The 19,503-nt window shown below is 47.5% G+C and overlaps 1 protein-coding gene across 6 annotated transcripts in view; it reads right to left on the reverse strand.

Annotated features, from left to right (window-relative positions):
* The window catches only part of LOC122940614 (forkhead box protein J2-like), a 28,212-nt gene extending 19,545 nt beyond the window's left edge, over nucleotides 1–8,667 (reverse strand). For 2 of the 6 annotated variants that reach the window (XM_044297260.1, XM_044297259.1), the window contains exons 1-3: nucleotides 8,015–8,455; nucleotides 1,078–1,396; nucleotides 899–973 (exon numbers count right to left, since the gene is read on the reverse strand). In XM_044297260.1, the coding sequence (XP_044153195.1) occupies nucleotides 899–973; nucleotides 1,078–1,396; nucleotides 8,015–8,037 (417 nt within the window). In that variant the 5' untranslated portion in view covers nucleotides 8,038–8,455. The other 4 variants (XM_044297261.1, XM_044297265.1, XM_044297264.1 and 1 more) reach the window with 4 other exon arrangements.
* Between the last annotated feature and the right edge of the window lie 10,836 nt (nucleotides 8,668–19,503).

Here is a 19,503-nt window from a genome sequence, read left to right on the forward strand (position 1 = left end):
GACTGTTGCTCAGTGGTCCAAAGTACTTTTTTCGGATGAAAGCAAATTTTGCATGTCATTCGGAAATCAAGGTGCCAGAGTCTGGAGGAAGACTGGGGAGAGGGAAATGCCAAAATGCCTGAAGTCCAGTGTCAAGTACCCACAGTCAGTGATGGTCTGGGGCGCCATGTCAGCTGCTGGTGTTGGTCCACTGTGTTTTATCAAGGGCAGGGTCAATGCAGCCGCTATCAGGAGATTTTGGAGCACTTCATGCTTCCATCTGCTGAAAAGCTTTATGGAGATGAAGATGTCATTTTTCAGCACGACCTGGCACCTGCTCACAGCGCCAACACCACTGGTAAATGGTTTACTGACCATGGTATTACTGGGCTCAATTGGCCTGCCAACTCTACTGACCTGAACCCCATAGAGAATCTGTGGGATATTGGGAAGATGAGTGACGCAAGACCCAACACTCTGGATGAGCTTAAGGCCGCATTGAAGCCTCCTGGGCCTCCATAACACCTCAGCAGTGCCACAGGCTGATTGCCTCCATGCCACGCCGCATTGAAGCAGTCATTTCTGCAAAAGGATTCCCGACCAAGTATTGAGTGCATAACTGAACATAATTATTTGAAGGTTGACGTTTTTTGTATTAAAAACACTTTTCTTTTATTGGTCGGATGAAATATGCTAATTTTTTTAGATAGGAAATTTGGGTTTTCATGAGCTGTATGCCAAAATCATCAATATTAAAACAATAAAATGCTTGAACTACTTCAGTTGGTGTGTAATGAATCTAAAATATATGAAAGTCTAATGTTTATCAGTACATTACAGAAAACAATGAACTTTATCACAATTTGCTAATTTTTTTTAGAAGGACCTGTATATCTCTATAAGAGTCATCATAGCTCACCTTTCCCGGGTCGTCTCTGGGGCGCGGCACTTTCCTGAAACATTTATTTAGTGACAGGTTGTGGCGGATTGAGTTCTGCAAAAAAGAAATAACATTATAACATTGTGATAAAAAAATACATAGATAATTTATACTTTTGATATAACGATGGAGAGCATTATACAGAGAGGTGTGATTACCTTCCACCCTACACCGGCATTGCGGTAATAGGGGAAGTTGTCACAGATCCAGCGATAGATCTCACTGAGGGTCATCCTCCTGGCAGGTGCAGAGTTTATTGCATACTGGATGAGATTGGCATAACTATAAGGGGGTTTTCCATCACGGTGTGCCGCCGCCTCCTCCTTAGTTAACATGGCGTTGGGGTCAGTGGGAGATCCCGGTCCTTTTCTTCCTCCGCTGCCCTGCTGTGACCCTTTCATAGCAGCCTGGATGGTCAGCTGCGGGAGCCAGTCTATAGAGGTCAGGCTGCTACCCAGGTCTGACGCCATCATGAGGCTGAGAGGGAAAAGAGCGGGTAAGAATGTCATGAAATCAAAATTTAATGGGATGGTCTCTAAAATGTGACATGCAAATATTTGTTGGCATGTAGAGATGTGAACGCGTGGGTGAACATAGAATAAACTACTATAATACTGCTCCTATGTACAAGAATATAACTACTATAATACTGCTCCTATGTACAAGAATATAACTACTATAATACTGCTCCTATGTACAAGAATATGACTACTATAATACTGCTCCTATGTACAAGAATATAACTACTATAATACTGCTCCTATGTACAAGACTATAACTACTATAATACTGCTCCTATGTAAAAGAATATAACTACTATATTACTGCTCCTATGTACAAGACTATAACTACTATAATACTGCTCCTATGTACAAGAATATAACTACTATAATACTGCTCCTATGTACAAGAATATAACTACTATAATACTGCCTCCTATGTACAAGAATATAACTACTATAATACTGCTCCTATGTACAAGAATATAACTACTATAATACTGCTCCTATGTACAAGAATATAACTACTATAATACTTCCCATATGTATAAGAATATAACTACTATAATACTGCTCCTATGTACAAGAATATAACTTCTATAATACTGCTCCTATGTACAAGAATATAACTACTATAATACTGCACCATGTACAGGAATATAACTACTATAATACTTCCCATATGTACAAGAATATAACTACTATAATACTGCTCCTATGTACAAGAATAGAACTACTATAATACTGCCTCCTATGTACAAGAATATAACTACTATAATACTTCCCATATGTACAAGAATATAACTACTATAATACTGCTCCTATGTACAAGAATAGAACTACTATAATACTGCTCCTATGTACAAGAATATAACTACTATAATACTGCTCCTATGTACAAGAATAGAACTACTATAATACTGCCTCCTATGTACAAGAATATAACTACTATAATACTTCCCCTATGTACAAGAATATAACTACTATAATACTTCCCATATGTACAAGAATATAACTACTATAATACTGCTCCTATATACAAGAATATAACTACTATAATACTGCTCCTATGTACAAGAATATAACTACTATAATACTTCCCATATGTACAAGAATATAACTACTATAATACTGCTCCTATATACAAGAATATAACTACTATAATACTGCCTCCTATATACAGGAATATAACTACTATAATACTGCCTCCTATGTACAAGAGTATAACTACTATAATACTGCTCCTATGTACTAAGAATATAACTACTATAATACTGCCTCTATGTACAAGAATATAACTACTATAATACTGCTCCTATGTACAAGAATATAACTACTATAATACTGCTCCTATGTACAAGAATATAACTGCTATAACTACTATAATACTGCATTATATGTACAAGAATATAACTACTATAATACTGCCCCTATGTACAAGAATATAACTACTATAATACTGCCTCCTATGTACAAGAATATAACTACTATAATACTGCTCCTATGTACTAGACTATAACTACTATAATACTGCCTCCTATGTACAAGACTATAACTACTATAATACTGCTCCTATGTACAAGACTATAACTACTATAATACTGCCTCCTATGTACAAGAATATAACTACTATAATACTGCTCCTATGTACAAGACTATAACTACTATAATACTGCCTCCTATGTACAAGAATATAACTACTATAATACTGCCTCCTATGTACAAGAATATAACTACTATAATACTGCCTCCTATGTACAAGAATATAACTACTATAATACTGCTCCTATGTACAAGAATATAACTACTATAATACTGCTCCTATGTACAAGAATATAATTACTATAATACTGCTCCTATGTACAAGAATATAACTACTATAATACTGCTCCTATGTACAAGAATATAACTACTATAATACTGCTCCTATGTACAAGAATATAACTACTATAATACTGCCTCCTATGTACAAGAATATAACTACTATAATACTGCTCCTATGTACAAGAATATAACTACTATAATACTGCTCCTATGTACAAGAATATAACTACTATAATACTGCTCCTATGTACAAGAATATACCACTATAATAATGATCTTATTTCTATCAGTACATTTCAGTCACTAGTATTAACCAAACACAATTCTCCCACTTGTGGCTCATCTGCTAGTCTCACAATCTCTTTGCCATCTCTTCACAATACCAGACATATGGGCCTAGATTTTCTGTTTAGCGCAACAACTGCATAGAATACTGATTTTTCTGCGGACCTATTGACTTTCAATGGGTCAGTTGAAAACTCGGCTAATGCACTGTTTGTCATCCGCGTCCGTGATCCGTGGTTTCAGTCTGTCAAAAAAATATAACCTGTCCTATTTTTTTCACGGAAAACTGTTCGCGGACCCATTCAAGTAAATGGGTGCGTGAAAAAACACAGAGCTACAAAAGATTGTCATCCGCGTCCGTTTTTTTCCTATCATTTGCACGGCAAACTTGACTTAGATTTTTTTTTACTTTCCTTCATGTCTGGAGATCCTCCAAAAATAAAGGAAGACACACGGAAACAAAAACGGACACAGATAAGGGAACAACGGAACCCCTTTTTGCGGACGGCAAAAAAATACTGTCGTGTGCATGAGGCCTTAAAGGGAAGGTCAACACATGACCGCTAGTTTTTAGATAAAAGTTTTTGAGTGGATTAACTTCTTTCTATATTAGTATAGGGGCTTAGGTTTCTGATGGAGATCTCCAAATTCCCTGCACATACATAGTTACATGGTAAAGTTCTGGTTACCTGCATTCACCACTAGAGGGAGCTCACTGTATTCCGACATCAATGAGTTCATTGTATATACAGTATGCAGTGAGCTCCCTCTAGTGGTGGATACAGATAGCCAGAACCGTATCACGTAACTTTGTGCAGGGGATTTGGAGCTGTGTATCATTACAAATATACTGTTCTGAGGATATATTAATACAATAATCAGAGCTGTCTGGTGACAGAAATTCACTTTAAACTATCACCACATTATTTTCACATACACTTGAAACAAATAGATTCCAGACAAAAAGCCACCAGTCTACCAACACTTACTGTAGACAGAGGCCTGATCTGCCAACTGCTTCGGATGACAGCGTACAGTATATCAGTAGTAGTAGTAGTAGTGCACAGTACAATAAATACAATGTTACAATCTATAAGATTTTTCAGTCTGTGTTGACGCATTGTGTCTAGTCGTCTGTCTGCTGTGTGTTGTCACAGTGTGTCTACTCATCTTCCTCTGTGTTGTCACATTGTGAACCATATCTGACCACCTGTGTTGTCAGGCTGTATTTATGGATCTGTCCGCCTGTGTTGTCAGGCTGTATTTCTGGATCTGTCCGCCTGTGTTGTCAGGCTGTATTTCTGGATCTGTCCTCCTGTGTTGTCAGGCTGTATTTCTGGATCTGTCCTCCTGTGTGGTCAGGCTGTATTTCTGGATCTGTCCTCCTGTGTGGTCAGGCTGTATTTCTGGATCTGTCCGCCTGTGTAGTCAGGCTGTATTTCTGGATCTGTCCGCCTGTGTTGTCAGGCTGTATTTCTGGATCTGTCCGCCTGTGTTGTCAGGCTGTATTTCTGGATCTGTCCGCCTGTGTTGTCAGGCTGTATTTCTGGATCTGTCCGCCTGTGTTGTCAGGCTGTATTTCTGGATCTGTCCTCCTGTGTCGTCAGGCTGTATTTCTGGATCTGTCCGCCTGTGTCGTCAGGCTGTATTTCTGGATCTGGCCTCCTGTGTCGTCAGACTGTATTTCTGGATCTGTCCTCCTGTGTCGTCAGACTGTATTTCTGGATCTGTCCACCTGTGTTGTCAGGCTGTATTTCTGGATCTGTCCGCCTGTGTTGTCAGGCTGTATTTATGAATCTGTCCGCCTGTGTGTTGCCATATTGTTTTTTAGATTCTTGTCTGTCTGTGTTGTCACATTGTATCCATGACTGTAACTGAGTTGTCACACTGCATCTAAGCACCTGCCCCTTTTTGTGTTGTCACATTGTATCCATGCATCTCTCCATCTGCATGTTGTCTACACATCAGTCTGTGTGTTCTCATATAGTATGTATGCCTCTGTCCATCTGTGCGTTGTCATATATGTGTGTACTGTATCTGTCTGTGTGTTCTCACATTGTATCTGTGCATCTGTCTGCATGTTGTTTCTGTATTACTACATCCTGTTGTATCTGTGCAGCTGTGTGTTGTCACACTGTATCTTGTAGCCTGTTTGTCTGTGTCATCACATTTGTCTTAAGTATTGTCATGTATATAGCAGCTTGTCCATGTTGTAACTAGATCTCTGTCTTGTGTGTTGTATCTAGACATCTGTCTGTCTTGTGTGTTGTCACGTTGTATCTAGATATCTGTCTGTCTTGTGTGTTGTCGCGTATCTAGACATCTGTCTGTCTTGTGTGTTGTCACGTTGTATCTAGCTATCTGTCTGTCTTGTGTGTTATCACGTTGTATCTAGACATCTATCTGTCCTGTGTGTTGTCACGTTGTATCTAGCTATCTGTCTCTCTTCTGTATTGTCACATTGTATCTTGACATCTGTCTGTCTTGTGTGTTGTCATGTTGTATCTAGATATCTGTCTCTCTTCTGTGTTGTCACGTTGTATCTAGACATCTGTCTCTTTTGTGTTGTCACGTTGTATCTAGACATCTGTCTGTCTTGTGTGTTGTCACGTTGTATCTAGATATCTGTCTCTCTTCTGTGTTGTCACGTATCTAGATATCTGTCTCTCTTCTGTGTTGTCACGTTGTATCTAGATATCTGTCTCTCTTCTGTGTTGTCACGTTGTATCTAGACATCTGTCTCTCTTTTGTGTTGTCACGTTGTATCTAGACATCTGTCTCTCTTCTGTGTTGTCACGTTGTATCTAGATATCTGTCTGTCTTGTGTGTTGTCACGTTGTATCTAGATATCTGTCTGTCTTGTGTGTTGTCACGTTGTATCTAGATATGTCTCTCTTTTGTGTTGTCACGTTGTATCTAGACATCTGTCTGTCTTGTCACGTTGTATCTAGGTGCCTGTCTAGTGTGTTGTCATATTGTATCTAGATGTCTGTCTCCTGTTGCATGGTATCTAATTGTCTGTGTGTTGTCACGTTGTCTTAATTTTAAGGTGCCTTTGAGGAGGGAAAAAATAAGTAAATGCCCTCTGTGCAGTGCCGGTCGCTCTATTTGCCCCACATATTATATTACATTTCCAGTTCTCGGTCGTTTTCTCAGACTTACAGTTTCTGCCTGCCGCCATCACTTACCGGCCTGCCTGCCCGCCCCACAATACAGCGCTGGCTGCACGGTCTGCATTACTGCTGCCCATTACCTGGCACACTAGACCAGTACCTACCTTCCTGCCCCACGTTTCCTAATACTGACCTGTATTACTGGCGACTTACCTTCATGTCCTACATTGCTTGCCTTCTTACCTGTCTGTCCTGACCTACCAGCCTCTGCTTGCTTGCCCAACAGACGCCAACAATTGCTTACCTGCCCGAGTCCTATAACCAGGGTGGGTCTGCCTGACCGTCTTTCTCGCACCCCCAGCACTTGCTTGCATTCCCCACATAACTTACATATGCCTGCCGGTCCCGTTCATGCGTCCTGCTCGTTACCTGCATCCGCTTGCCTTCTGATCCTGCTATACACGCAACAACTGACCTGCCAGTAACTGTCCACCCAACTACACACCATTCCCAGCACTTGCTGGGAATTACCAGTCTGTGCTCACAGCCCCACATCACCACCACTTACTTGCCTGCCGACACCATTAACCAGCCCCTGATTGCTTGCACACCTCGCCTGCTTTCCTTGCTACCCTGTCTACCCCACATTACCAGCACTGGCCTGCATGCCCCAGACCCGGTCTGCCTGCCTTCCCACCGCCACCACACCTGCTTGCCTACCCACCCCAGTATACATGCATGTCCCCTGCCCTTTATTACCTTCCTGCTCGTCTCCCCCACATTACCAGCACCCGCTTGCCTATCTTCCGTACATTCCCGGCTCCTGCTCCCATGTCTGCCCCACATTTCCAGCACTTGCCTGCCTGCTTTATTAAGCCAAGCCCTGGTCTGCCTGCCTACCCCACCTTACCAGCACCTGCTTGCCTTCCTGCCCCATTAAACCTAGGCCCAGTTTGCTTCCCTTACTGCTTCCACGGGCACCTGCTTGCCTACCCACTCGCCCACTATACATGCAGTACCCTTGCTTGCCTCACTATACTAGCTGCCTGCCCTTTATCACCAGCGCCCGCTTGCTTGCACCCCATTTCCAGCACTTACCTGCTTCCCCTAGTAAACCAAGACCCAGTTTTGCCTGCTTTTCCCGCTTCCCCAGAACCTGTCTACTTACCCCACATTTCCAGCAAGTGCTCTCGTGCCTACCCCAAATTACCAGCACCCACTTACCTCCCTGCCTCAGTGAACCACGACCCAGTTTGCCTGCCTTCCCTGCTTCCCCACCCCACATTGCCAGCACCTGTTTGCCTGCCCACCCCACATCAAAGCACCCGCTTGCCCGTCTCACAAGCATCATGTTCACTGCCGGTCTCGCCTACGCGTTTCGGTGCCCGTCTACCATCTTTATCTGCTGCTGCTGTCCCCCTGTCTCGGTCTGCCCACATGTCTCGATGCGTCTCGTCCGCCTCTACACGTCTCATTGTCTGTCGGTGCCCGCCATCACATTTGCAGCGCGTTTCCGTCTGCCCGTGCCAGTGTGTGCTTTCTCGTCTCTTCTTGGCCAGGTTTCCACCGCCTGCCCGTTCAGTCGTCAGTGCCAGACGCATCAGCTGTCAGTCTTCCCCGTCAGTCGCCCCTCTACCTGTCAGGCTATTTGTTTGTGGCGCTGTCAGTGGCCACATGTTGACACGGGCGGGCGTGTGTGTTTGGAGCTGTCACTGCAGCGTGTACCTGCCCCGGCGGCGTGTGTGTACGAGTGTCTATAATTATCCGCGTGTGAACACATCTGTCTGGAGCTGTCACTTCTGTCTCTGCGTCTCCCTTTTGCTTCCTCCTCACCCTGGTTCCCCTCCTGTTGCCTCTGACACTTTGCGCCTCCTCTCTTGGTCTCTTCTTGGGGGGTCGCCCCCTCTCCTCTGCACAGGCTGGGGAGGGGGAGAGGCAGATTTCTGATGGAGGGGGTGGGGGATCCAGACAGATAGAGGAGGACTTTCTGCTTCCTGCAGGGTTGGGTTTTCTTCCGGGCCATAAGTCTGAAAAAGGAGGGGAGGACGAGACAGCCAGGGAAGGAGGGAGGGAGAGAGAGGGAGGGAGGGAGGACGGACGAGACAGCCAGGGAAGGAGGGAGGGAGAGAGAGGGAGGGGAGGACGAGACAGCCAGGGAGGGAGAGGGAGGGAGCAGGAAGACAGCACAGTGCACAGGCAACATGAGACCGCGGCCATACATGGTGGGGGGCATGAAGACGCGGCCATAATCATATCTGCGTGCAATAATTAGCGCGGAAGCCGCAAAAATGATGTAGCAGAGCTGGATTTGTCATTGAGCTGTTTCCTTTGTGCATTGTGCTAAATATTATGCACTGTCCATGCAGTCCCATGTAAAACACCTTGCAATATGATAGCGGTCAAAACCACCGCTGCTACGTCTGTATGTGTCACCATAAACTCTGTTCTGCTACATCTAGAAAAAAAAAATATGACACTACGCTCTGCTACATCTAACAGACCGGCTTCCGTATTTGCTAAATGACAAACTCCGCTCTCTACATCTAAGAAAAAAAAAAAAAACTATTAGAAATTGTGCTAAATTACACTCGGCTCTGCTACGTCTGACAGCCAAGACATGGTTTTTTGATAAATGATCAAAGTGGCTCTGCTGCGTCTGTAAAAACGCAGACGATTGTGCGAAATGACACTCGGTTCTGCTACATCTGTCCTTTTTACTAAATGACAAATTCAGCTCTGCAACATCTGCCAAACGTCTCTCTACATCAAAAAAAAAAAAATGACTAGAACTTGGGCTAAATGCTACTCAGTACTGCTACATCTGACAAGCTGGCTATAATTTTTGCTAAATGACAAACACAGCATTACTACGTCTAACAACCACGCCATAATTTTTGGGAAAAACACCAGCAGTTGTGTGATATGACACTTGGCACTGCTACGTCTGGCAACTGGCCACCATTTTGGCTAAATGGCAAACCCTGCCTTTCTAAATCTGAGAAACCGACCCGAATTTTTGGTAAAAGACAAACACAGATTTGCTACATCTGAAAACCCACTAGAATTTGTACTAAATGACACTCAGCACTGCTACATTGGGCACACTGCCCATCATTTTTGCTAAATGGCCGCTCAGCACTGCTACATCTGAAATGCCAGTATAAATGACACCAAATGACAAACTGAGGATTAGTGTGTTTACCGAACCCACCGTAGATTGTGCTAAATGACAAACTCCTCTCTGCTGCATTGCGGAAACCCGGTTTTGCTGCATCTGACATTTACACGCTACTTTGCTCTACAATACAGACTTACCATAAATTCTGCAAAACCAAGCTCTGCTGCATCTGACAGGTCTTCTTGAGGCAATAACAAAGTCAGCTCTGCTGCATCTGACAGGTGAAGCAATAACAAAGTCAGATCTGCTGCACTTGACAAACCTATCTGAAATTGTGCTAACAAAGTCCACTCTGCTGCATCTGACAAACGCATTATCAATGGCACTCATTGTCAGGCTTGCTGTATTTGACAACCCTACCCATAAATGTCGTTAAATGACAAACTCCACTCTGCTGGATCGGACAAAGCCAGTTTTGCTACAACTGAAAAACGTACTCTAAATTGCGCGAGTTGACAAACCCAGCTGTGATGCATCTGACAAACCCACCGAAAATTGTGCTAATTAATAAACTCCACTCTGCTGCATCTGACAGTCTGCTGTCTGACAACCCACCATAAGCTGTGATAAATGACAGTCAGCTCTGCTGCATCTGATATAACCAGATATCTTACATCTGACAAAGCCAGTTAGACAAACTTCGTGCTGGGCCAAATGACAAACCCAACTCTGCTTCATCTGTCAGAAGAAGCTGGACCCGGGTTGTCAAATTTACCATGAACTATGTTAAATGACATATTCTGCTCTGCTGAATCTCACAAGATCCGTTCTACTACATCTGATGGATCCTGAATCGCGACACACCCAGCTCTGCTACATCTGATGGATCCTGAATCGTGACACAACCAGCTCTGCTACATCTGATGGGTCATGAATCGTGACACACCCAGCTCTGCTACATCTGATGGATCCTGAATCGTGACAGACCCAGCTTTGCTACATCTGATGGATCCTGAATCGTGACACACCCAGCTCTGCTACATCTGATGGATCCTGAATCGTGACACACCCAGCTCTGCTACATCTGATGGATCCTGAATCCTGACAAACCCAGCTCTGCTACATCTGTATCTTATCTGCACATCTGGTTGAACATCGGTCGACATAACTGATTTATCTCGCAGATGCGATGGAAGTTAACGGATGGTTTATCTTAGTTTAGTAAAAGTCGCAGTACGGCGCGCACACTGAGCGCGTGTCACCCCCATTTTGCGTAACAATGTTCGGCCCCTAATGTGGACGTGTTGTATTTTTTTGCGGAACGGCCATGCGGACACGGAATGCACACGGAGTCATTTCCGTTTTTTTGCGGCCCCATTGAGTTGAATGGTTTACACATACAGACCGCTAAAAAAAAAAACGTAACAGACACGGAAAAAATATACGCTTGTGTGCATGAGCCCTTATGGAATATCTCTCCGTCCGTCTGTCTTTTTTCATGGCTGGACAAAACTGGCGTATAGGTCTCCGCTCTCTAGGACGCACCGTTCCTGAGATATCCACAGTCACATGACCCATAATAGCCAATAGACGCTCACGTGTCCTTCAGTCTTTGCCTCACAGAAATAAACACTGTGGAGGTCACTGTTATGGGGGCACTGTGGATGTCACTGTTATGGGGGCACTGTGGATGTCACTGTTATGGGGGCACTGTGGATGTCACTGTTATGGGGGCACTGTGGATGTCACTGTTATGGGGGCACTGTGGAGGTCACTGTTATGGGGGGCACTGTGGAGGTCACTGTTATGGGGGGCACTGTGGAGGTCACTGTTATGGGGGCACTGTGGATGTCACTGTTATGGGGGCACTGTGGATGTCACTGTTATGGGGGCACTGTGGAGGTCACTGTTATGGAGGGCACTGTGGATGTCACTGTTATGGGGGGCACTGTGGAGGTCACTGTTATGGGGCACTGTGGAGGTCACTGTTATGGGGGCACTGTGGATGTCACTGTTATGGGGGCACTGTGGAGGTCACTGTTATGGGGGCACTGTGGAGGTCACTGTTATGGGGGCACTGTGGAGGTCACTGTTATGGGGGCACTGTGGAGGTCACTGTTATGGGGGCACTGTGGAGGTCACTGTTATGGGGGCACTGTGGAGGTCACTGTTATGGAGGGCACTGTGGATGTCACTGTTATGGGGGCACTGTGGAGGTCACTGTTATGGGGCACTGTGGAGGTCACTGTTATGGGGGCACTGTGGATGTCACTGTTATGGGGGCACTGTGGAGGTCACTGTTATGGGGCACTGTGGAGGTCACTGTTATGGGGGCACTGTGGATGTCACTGTTATGGGGGATCTGTGGATGTCACTGTTATGGGGGCACTGTGGATGTCACTGTTATGGGGGCACTGTGGATGTCACTGTTATGGGGGCACTGTGGATGGCACTGTTATGGGGGCTCTGTGGATGGCACTGTTATGGGTGCACTGTGGATGGCACTGTTATGGGGGCACTGTGGATGGCACTGTTATGGGGGCACTGTGGATGTCACTGTTATGGGGGCACTGTGGATGTCACTGTTATGGGGGCACTGTGGATGGCACTGTTATGGGGGCTCTGTGGATGGCACTGTTATGGGTGCACTGTGGATGGCACTGTTATGGGGGATCTGTGGATGTCACTGTTATGGAGGATCTGTGGATGTCACTGTTATGGGGCACTGTGGATGTCACTGTTATGGGGGCACTGTGGATGGCACTGTTATGGGGGCTCTGTGGATGGCACTGTTATGGGGCACTGTAGAGGTCACTGTTATGGGGGCACTGTGGATGTCACTGTTATGGGGGCACTGTGGATGTCACTGTTATGGGGGCACTGTGGATGTCACTGTTATGGGGGCACTGTGGAGGTCACTGTTATGGGGGCACTGTGGAGGTCACTGTTACGGGGGCGCTGTGGATGTCACTGTTATGGGGGCACTGTGGATGTCACTGTTATGGGGGCACTGTGGATGGCACTGTTATGGGGGCTCTGTGGATGTCACTGTTATGGAGGCACTGTGGATGTCACTGTTATGGGGGCACTGTGGATGTCACTGTTATGGGGGCACTGTGGATGTCACTGTTATGGGGGCACTGTGGAGGTCACTGTTATGGGGGCACTGTTGAGGTCACTGTTACGGGGGCGCTGTGGAGGTCACTGTTATGGGGGATCTGTGGATGTCACTGTTATGGGGGCTCTGTGGATGGCACTGTTATGGGTGCACTGTGGATGGCACTGTTATGGGGGCACTGTGGATGGCACTGTTATGGGGGCACTGTGGATGGCACTGTTATGGGGGCACTGTGGATGTCACTGTTATGGGGGCACTGTGGATGGCACTGTTATGGGGGCTCTGTGGATGGCACTGTTATGGGTGCACTGTGGATGGCACTGTTATGGGGGATCTGTGGATGTCACTGTTATGGAGGATCTGTGGATGTCACTGTTATGGGGGCACTGTGGATGTCACTGTTATGGGGGCACTGTGGATGGCACTGTTATGGGGGCTCTGTGGATGGCACTGTTATGGGGGCACTGTAGAGGTCACTGTTATGGGGGCACTGTGGATGTCACTGTTATGGGGGCACTGTGGATGTCACTGTTATGGGGGCACTGTGGATGTCACTGTTATGGGGCACTGTGGAGGTCACTGTTATGGGGGCACTGTTGAGGTCACTGTTACGGGGGCGCTGTGGATGTCACTGTTATGGGGGCACTGTGGATGTCACTGTTATGGGGGCACTGTGGATGGCACTGTTATGGGGGCTCTGTGGATGTCACTGTTATGGAGGCACTGTGGATGTCACTGTTATGGGGGCACTGTGGATGTCACTGTTATGGGGGCACTGTGGATGTCACTGTTATGGGGGCACTGTGGAGGTCACTGTTATGGGGGCACTGTTGAGGTCACTGTTACGGGGGCGCTGTGGAGGTCACTGTTATGGGGGCACTGTGGATGTCACTGTTATGGGGGCACTGTGGATGTCACTGTTATGGGGGCTCTGTGGATGTCACTGTTATGGAGGCACTGTGGATGTCACTGTTATGGGGGCACTGTGGAGTTCACTGTTATGGGAGCGCTGTGGAGGTCACTGTTAGGGGGGCACTGTGGAGGGCACTGTTAGGGGAACACTGTGGAGGGCACTGTTAGGGGAACACTGTGAAGGGCACTGTTAGGGGAACACTGTGGAGGGCACTGTTAGGGGAACACTGTGGAAGTCACTGTTAGGGGGGCACTGTGGATGTCACTGTTAGGGGGGCACTGTGGATGTCACTGTTGGGGGCACTGTGGAGGTCACTGTTGGGAGGGGAATGTGGAGGTCACTGTTGGTGGGCACTGTGGAGGTCACTGTTAGGGGGGCACTGCGGAGGTCACTGTTAGGGGGGGCACTGTGGAGGTCACTGTTAGGGGGGCACTGTGGAAGTCACTGTTAGGGGGGCACTGTGGAGGTCACTGTTAGGGGGGCACTGTTATGTGGTCACTGTGGAGGTCTTTTAACCACACACACAAACAACAAACAAAACAGAGCGGTGCAGAGCCGGTTAATTCTGCCAGTTGTGGTATAACTTTTATTCTAGTTGCAGCATTAAAGGGTTGTAATGGGTTAAACACAAGGAGTGGGCGGGGCCAAGTCTCTGATTATGGATCTCTTGGTTGCTTTGTTGAGCAGCTGCTGAGAGTCAGATCCAAGACAAGAATCAACTGTTGCATAACGTAGTCAATGTCGCCCTTAAGTGGCCACATGTGTGAATTACATCTCAGAAGGAACAATGTCATTGTCTATCACTCTTATGCCTCATTCACACGTCAGTGTTCGGTCAGTGATTTCCATCAGTGATTTTGAGCCAAACCAGGTTCGGCTCTAAACACAGAACAGGTGCAGCTCTTTCCCTTATACCTTTATATCTGTGGAGGCAGGGGCGTAACTAGAAGTGCCTGGGCCCCACAGCAAATTTTTGTATGGAGCCCCCCGCCCAATTTTTGATATACAATTTTTTCCCCCACCAGTCCTTTTTATTTTTGATAAAAAATATTTTTTATTTATATGCAAATTACCTTCCTAACGTGCCCAAAGGGCTGTCCCTCCGGCCGTTTGTGCCCAGCTGCGTCCATTATCGCCAAGCCCAGCGCTGTCCCGCTATTAATTATTCACTGCTGTCCTCGTCTTTTTTTTCTTTTCTAAGTGCGCCGTAGTCTCGCGCATGCGCCGATGTTACTCACGTGCGGGCCCGCGCGTTGTCCTGGCAGCAGCCTCAAGTAATGTAATCGCGCATGCGCCAGAAAGCAGACAAAGCTGGCGCATGCGTGATTACACTACTTGAGGCTGCTGCCAGGACACCGCATGGGCCCGGACGTGAGTAACATCAGCGCATGCGCGAGACTACGGCGCACTTAGAAAAAAAAAAAAAAGACGAGGACAGCAGTGAATAATTAATAGCGGGGCGGTGGTGGACTTGGCGATAATGGGCGCGGCTGGGCACAAACGGCCGGAGGGACAACCTCTTGGGCGCGTTAGGAAGGTAATTTGCATATAAATAAAAAAGATTAAACTTGACTGACACGCTGTCGGGCGCCGGGCCCCTTGTCAGCTCGGGCCCCGAAGCAGCCGCTTCCCTGGTAGTTACGCCACTGTGTGGAAGTTCCAATCACTGACCAAACACTGATGTGCAAATGAGGCTTTAGGGTAGGTCTACACGACGACATTTGTTGCGCGACAAAAAGGGCGCAACATTTGTAGCGCAACATTTTGTTGCACTAATGTCGCGCGACAATTTTTATAATGGCAGTCTATGGTGTCACACTGTAACATGCAACATGCTGCGACTGCGACGCAACAGTCGCTGAAAAATCCATCTTAAATGGATTTTCTGCTACTGTTGCGTCGCAGTCGCAGCATGTTGCATGTTGCAGTGCGACACCATAGACTGCCATTATAAAAATTGTCGCGCGACATTAGTGCAACAAAATGTTGCGCGACAAATGTCGTCGTGTAGACCTAGCCTTAGGCTGGTTGAACTCGCTGTGTGTGTCTACGAGAGCTCCCATCCTGATCTACGTAGCACTGACTGGGTTGCACAGCATTATATTGATTTCCGATGCCGTGTAACCCTTAGAGTTCTGGAGTGTATTGGATAACACTGACATAATGCTCCCTAGTAGAGTTGAGCGAACACCTGGATGTTCGGGTTCGAGAAGTTCGGCCGAACTTCCTGGAAATGTTCGGGTTCGGGATCCGAACCCAATCCGAACTTCGTCCCGAACCCGAACCCCATTGAAGTCAATGGGGACCCGAACTTTTCGGTACTAAAAAGGCTGTAAAACAGCCCAGGAAAGGGCTAGAGGGCTGCAAAAGGCAGCAACATGTAGGTAAATCCCCTGCAAACAAATGTGGATAGGGAAATGAATTAAAATAAAAATTAAATAAATAAAAATTAACCAAAATCAATTGGAGAGAGGTCCCATAGCAGAGAATCAGGCTTCACGTCACCCACCACTGGAACAGTCCATTCTCAGATATTTAGGCCCCGGCACCCAGGCAGAGGAGAGAGGTCCCGTAACAGAGAATCTGTCTTCATGTCAGCAGAGAATCAGTCTGCATGTCATAGCAGAGAATCAGGCTTCACGTCAGCCACCACTGCAACAGTCCATTGTCATAAATTTAGGCCCAGCACCCAGGCAGAGGAGAGAGGTCCCGTAACAGACAATCTGGCTTCATGTCAGCAGAGAATCAGTCTGCATGTCATAGCAGAGAATCAGGCTTCACGTCAGCCACCAATGCAACAGTCCATTGTCAGATATTTAGGCCCAGCACCCAGGCAGAGGAGAGAGGTCCCGTAACAGACAATCAGGCTTCACGTCAGCCACCAGTGCAACAGTCCATTGGCATATATTTAGGCCCAGCACCCAGGCAGAGGAGAGAGGTCCCGTAACAGAGAATCTGTCTTCATGTCAGCAGAGAATCAGTCTGCATGTCATAGCAGAGAATCAGGCTTCACGTCAGCCACCACTGCAACAGTCCATTGTCATAAATTTAGGCCCAGCACCCAGGCAGAGGAGAGAGGTCCCGTAACAGACAATCTGGCTTCATGTCAGCAGAGAATCAGTCTGCATGTCATAGCAGAGAATCAGGCTTCACGTCAGCCACCAATGCAACAGTCCATTGTCAGATATTTAGGCCCAGCACCCAGGCAGAGCAGAGAGGTCCCGTAACAGACAATCAGGCTTCACGTCAGCCACCAGTGCAACAGTCCATTGGCATATATTTAGGCCCAGCACCCAGGCAGAGGAGAGAGGTCCCGTAACAGAGAATCTGGCTTCATGTCAGCAGAGAATTAGTCTGCATGTCATAGCAGAGAATCAGGCTTCACGTCAGCCAACATTGGAACAGTCCATTGGCATATATTTAGGCCCCAGCACCCAGACAGAGGAGAGGTTCATTCAAATTTGGGTTGCCTCGCAATATAATGGTAAAATGAAAATAAAAATAGGATTGAATGAGGAAGTGCCCTGGAGTCCAATAATATATGGTTAAGGGGAGGTAGTTAATGTCTAATCTGGACAAGGGACGGACAGATCCTGTGGGATCCATGCCTGGTTCATTTTTATGAACGTCAGCTTGTCCACATTGGCTGTAGACAGGCGGCTGCGTTTGTCTGTAATGACGCCCCCTGCCGTGCTGAATACACGTTCAGACAAAACGCTGGCTGCCGGGCAGGCCAGCACCTCCAAGGCATAAAAGGCTAGCTCTGGCCACGTGGACAATTTAGAGACCCAGTAGTTAAATGGGGCCGAACCATCAGTCAGTACGTGGAGGGGTGTGCACACGTACTGTTCCACCATGTTAGTGAAATGTTGCCTCCTGCTAACACGTTGCGTATCAGGTGGTGGTGCAGTTAGCTGTGGCGTGTTGACAAAAGTTTTCCACATCTCTGCCATGCTAACCCTGCCCTCAGAGGAGCTGGCCGTGACACAGCTGCCTTGGCGACCTCTTGCTCCTCCTCTGCCTTGGCCTTGGGCTTCCACTTGTTCCCCTGTGACATTTGGGAATGCTCTCAGTAGCGCGTCTACCAACGTGCGCTTGTACTCGCGGATCTTCCTATCACGCTCCAGTGCAGGAAGTAAGGTGGGCACATTGTCTTTGTAGCGTGGATCCAGCAGGGTGGCAACCCAGTAGTCCGCACAGGTTAAAATGTGGGCAACTCTGCTGTCGTTGCGCAGGCACTGCAGCATGTAGTCGCTCATGTGTGCCAGGCTGCCCAGGGGTAAGGACAAGCTGTCCTCTGTGGGAGGCGTATCGTCATCGTCCTGCCTTTCCCCCCAGCCACGCACCAGTGATGGACCCGAGCTGCGTTGGGTGCCACCCCGCTGTGACCATGCTTCATCCTCATCCTCCTCCACCTCGTCCTCCTCGTCCTCCTGTAGTGGGCCCTGGCTGGCCACATTTGTACCTGGCCTCTGCTGTTGCCAAAAACCTCCCTCTGAGTCACTTCTAGGAGACTGGCCTGAAAGTGCTAAAAATGACCCCTCTTCCTCCTCCTCCTCCTCCTCCTCCTCCTCTTGGGCCACCTCCTCTTCCATCATCGCCCTAAGTGTTTTCTCAAGGAGACATAGAAGTGGTATTGTAACGCTGATAACGGCGTCATCGCCACTGGCCATGTTGGTGGAGTACTCGAAACAGCGCAACAGGGCACACAGGTCTCGCATGGAGGCCCAGTCATTGGTGGTGAAGTGGTGCTGTTCTGTAGTGCGACTGACCCGTGCGTGCTGCAGCTGAAACTCCACTATGGCCTGCTGCTGCTCGCACAGTCTGTCCAGCATGTGCAAGGTGGAGTTCCACCTGGTGGGCACGTCGCATATGAGGCGGTGAGCGGGAAGGCCGAAGTTACGCTGTAGCGCAGACAGGCGAGCAGCAGCAGGATGTGAACGCCGGAAGCGCGAACAGACGGCCCGCACTTTATGCAGCAGCTGTGACATGTCGGGGTAGTTGTGAATGAACTTCTGCACCACCAAATTCAGCACATGCGCCAAGCATGCGCCATAGTCCCAGAGCTGCAACGAGATTTCGCCCATTATCGCACACCACCAGGCCGGGCTTGAGGCTCACCGGCAGCAACCACTCGTCGGTCTGTTGTTCTATACCCCGCCACAACTCCTGTGCGGTGTGGGGCCTGTCCCCCAAACATATGAGTTTCAGAATGGCCTGCTGACGTTTACCCCGGGCTGTGCTGAAGTTGGTGGTGAAGGTGTGTGGCTGACTGGATGAGCAGGTGGAAGAAGAGGAGGAGGAAGTCGAGTAGGAGGAGGTGGCAACAGGAGGCAAAGAATGTTGCCCTGCGATCCTTGGCGGCGGAAGGACGTGCGCCAAACAGCTCTCCGCCTGGGGCCCAGCTGCCACTACATTTACCCAGTGTGCAGTTAGGGAGATATAGCGTCCCTGGCCGTGCTTACTGGTCCACGTATCTGTGGTTAGGTGGACCTTGCCACAGATGGCGTTGCGCAGTGCACACTTGATTTTATCGGATACTTGGTTGTGCAGGGAAGGCACGGCTCTCTTGGAGAAGTAGTGCCGGCTGGGAACAACATACTGTGGGACAGCAAGCGACATGAGCTGTTTGAAGCTGTCTGTGTCCACCAGCCTAAATGACAGCATTTCATAGGCCAGTAGTTTAGAAATGCTGGCATTCAGGGCCAGGGAT

This window comes from Bufo gargarizans, chromosome 6 (assembly GCF_014858855.1).
Source record: "Bufo gargarizans isolate SCDJY-AF-19 chromosome 6, ASM1485885v1, whole genome shotgun sequence".
NCBI classification, from domain to species: Eukaryota; Metazoa; Chordata; class Amphibia; order Anura; family Bufonidae; genus Bufo; species Bufo gargarizans.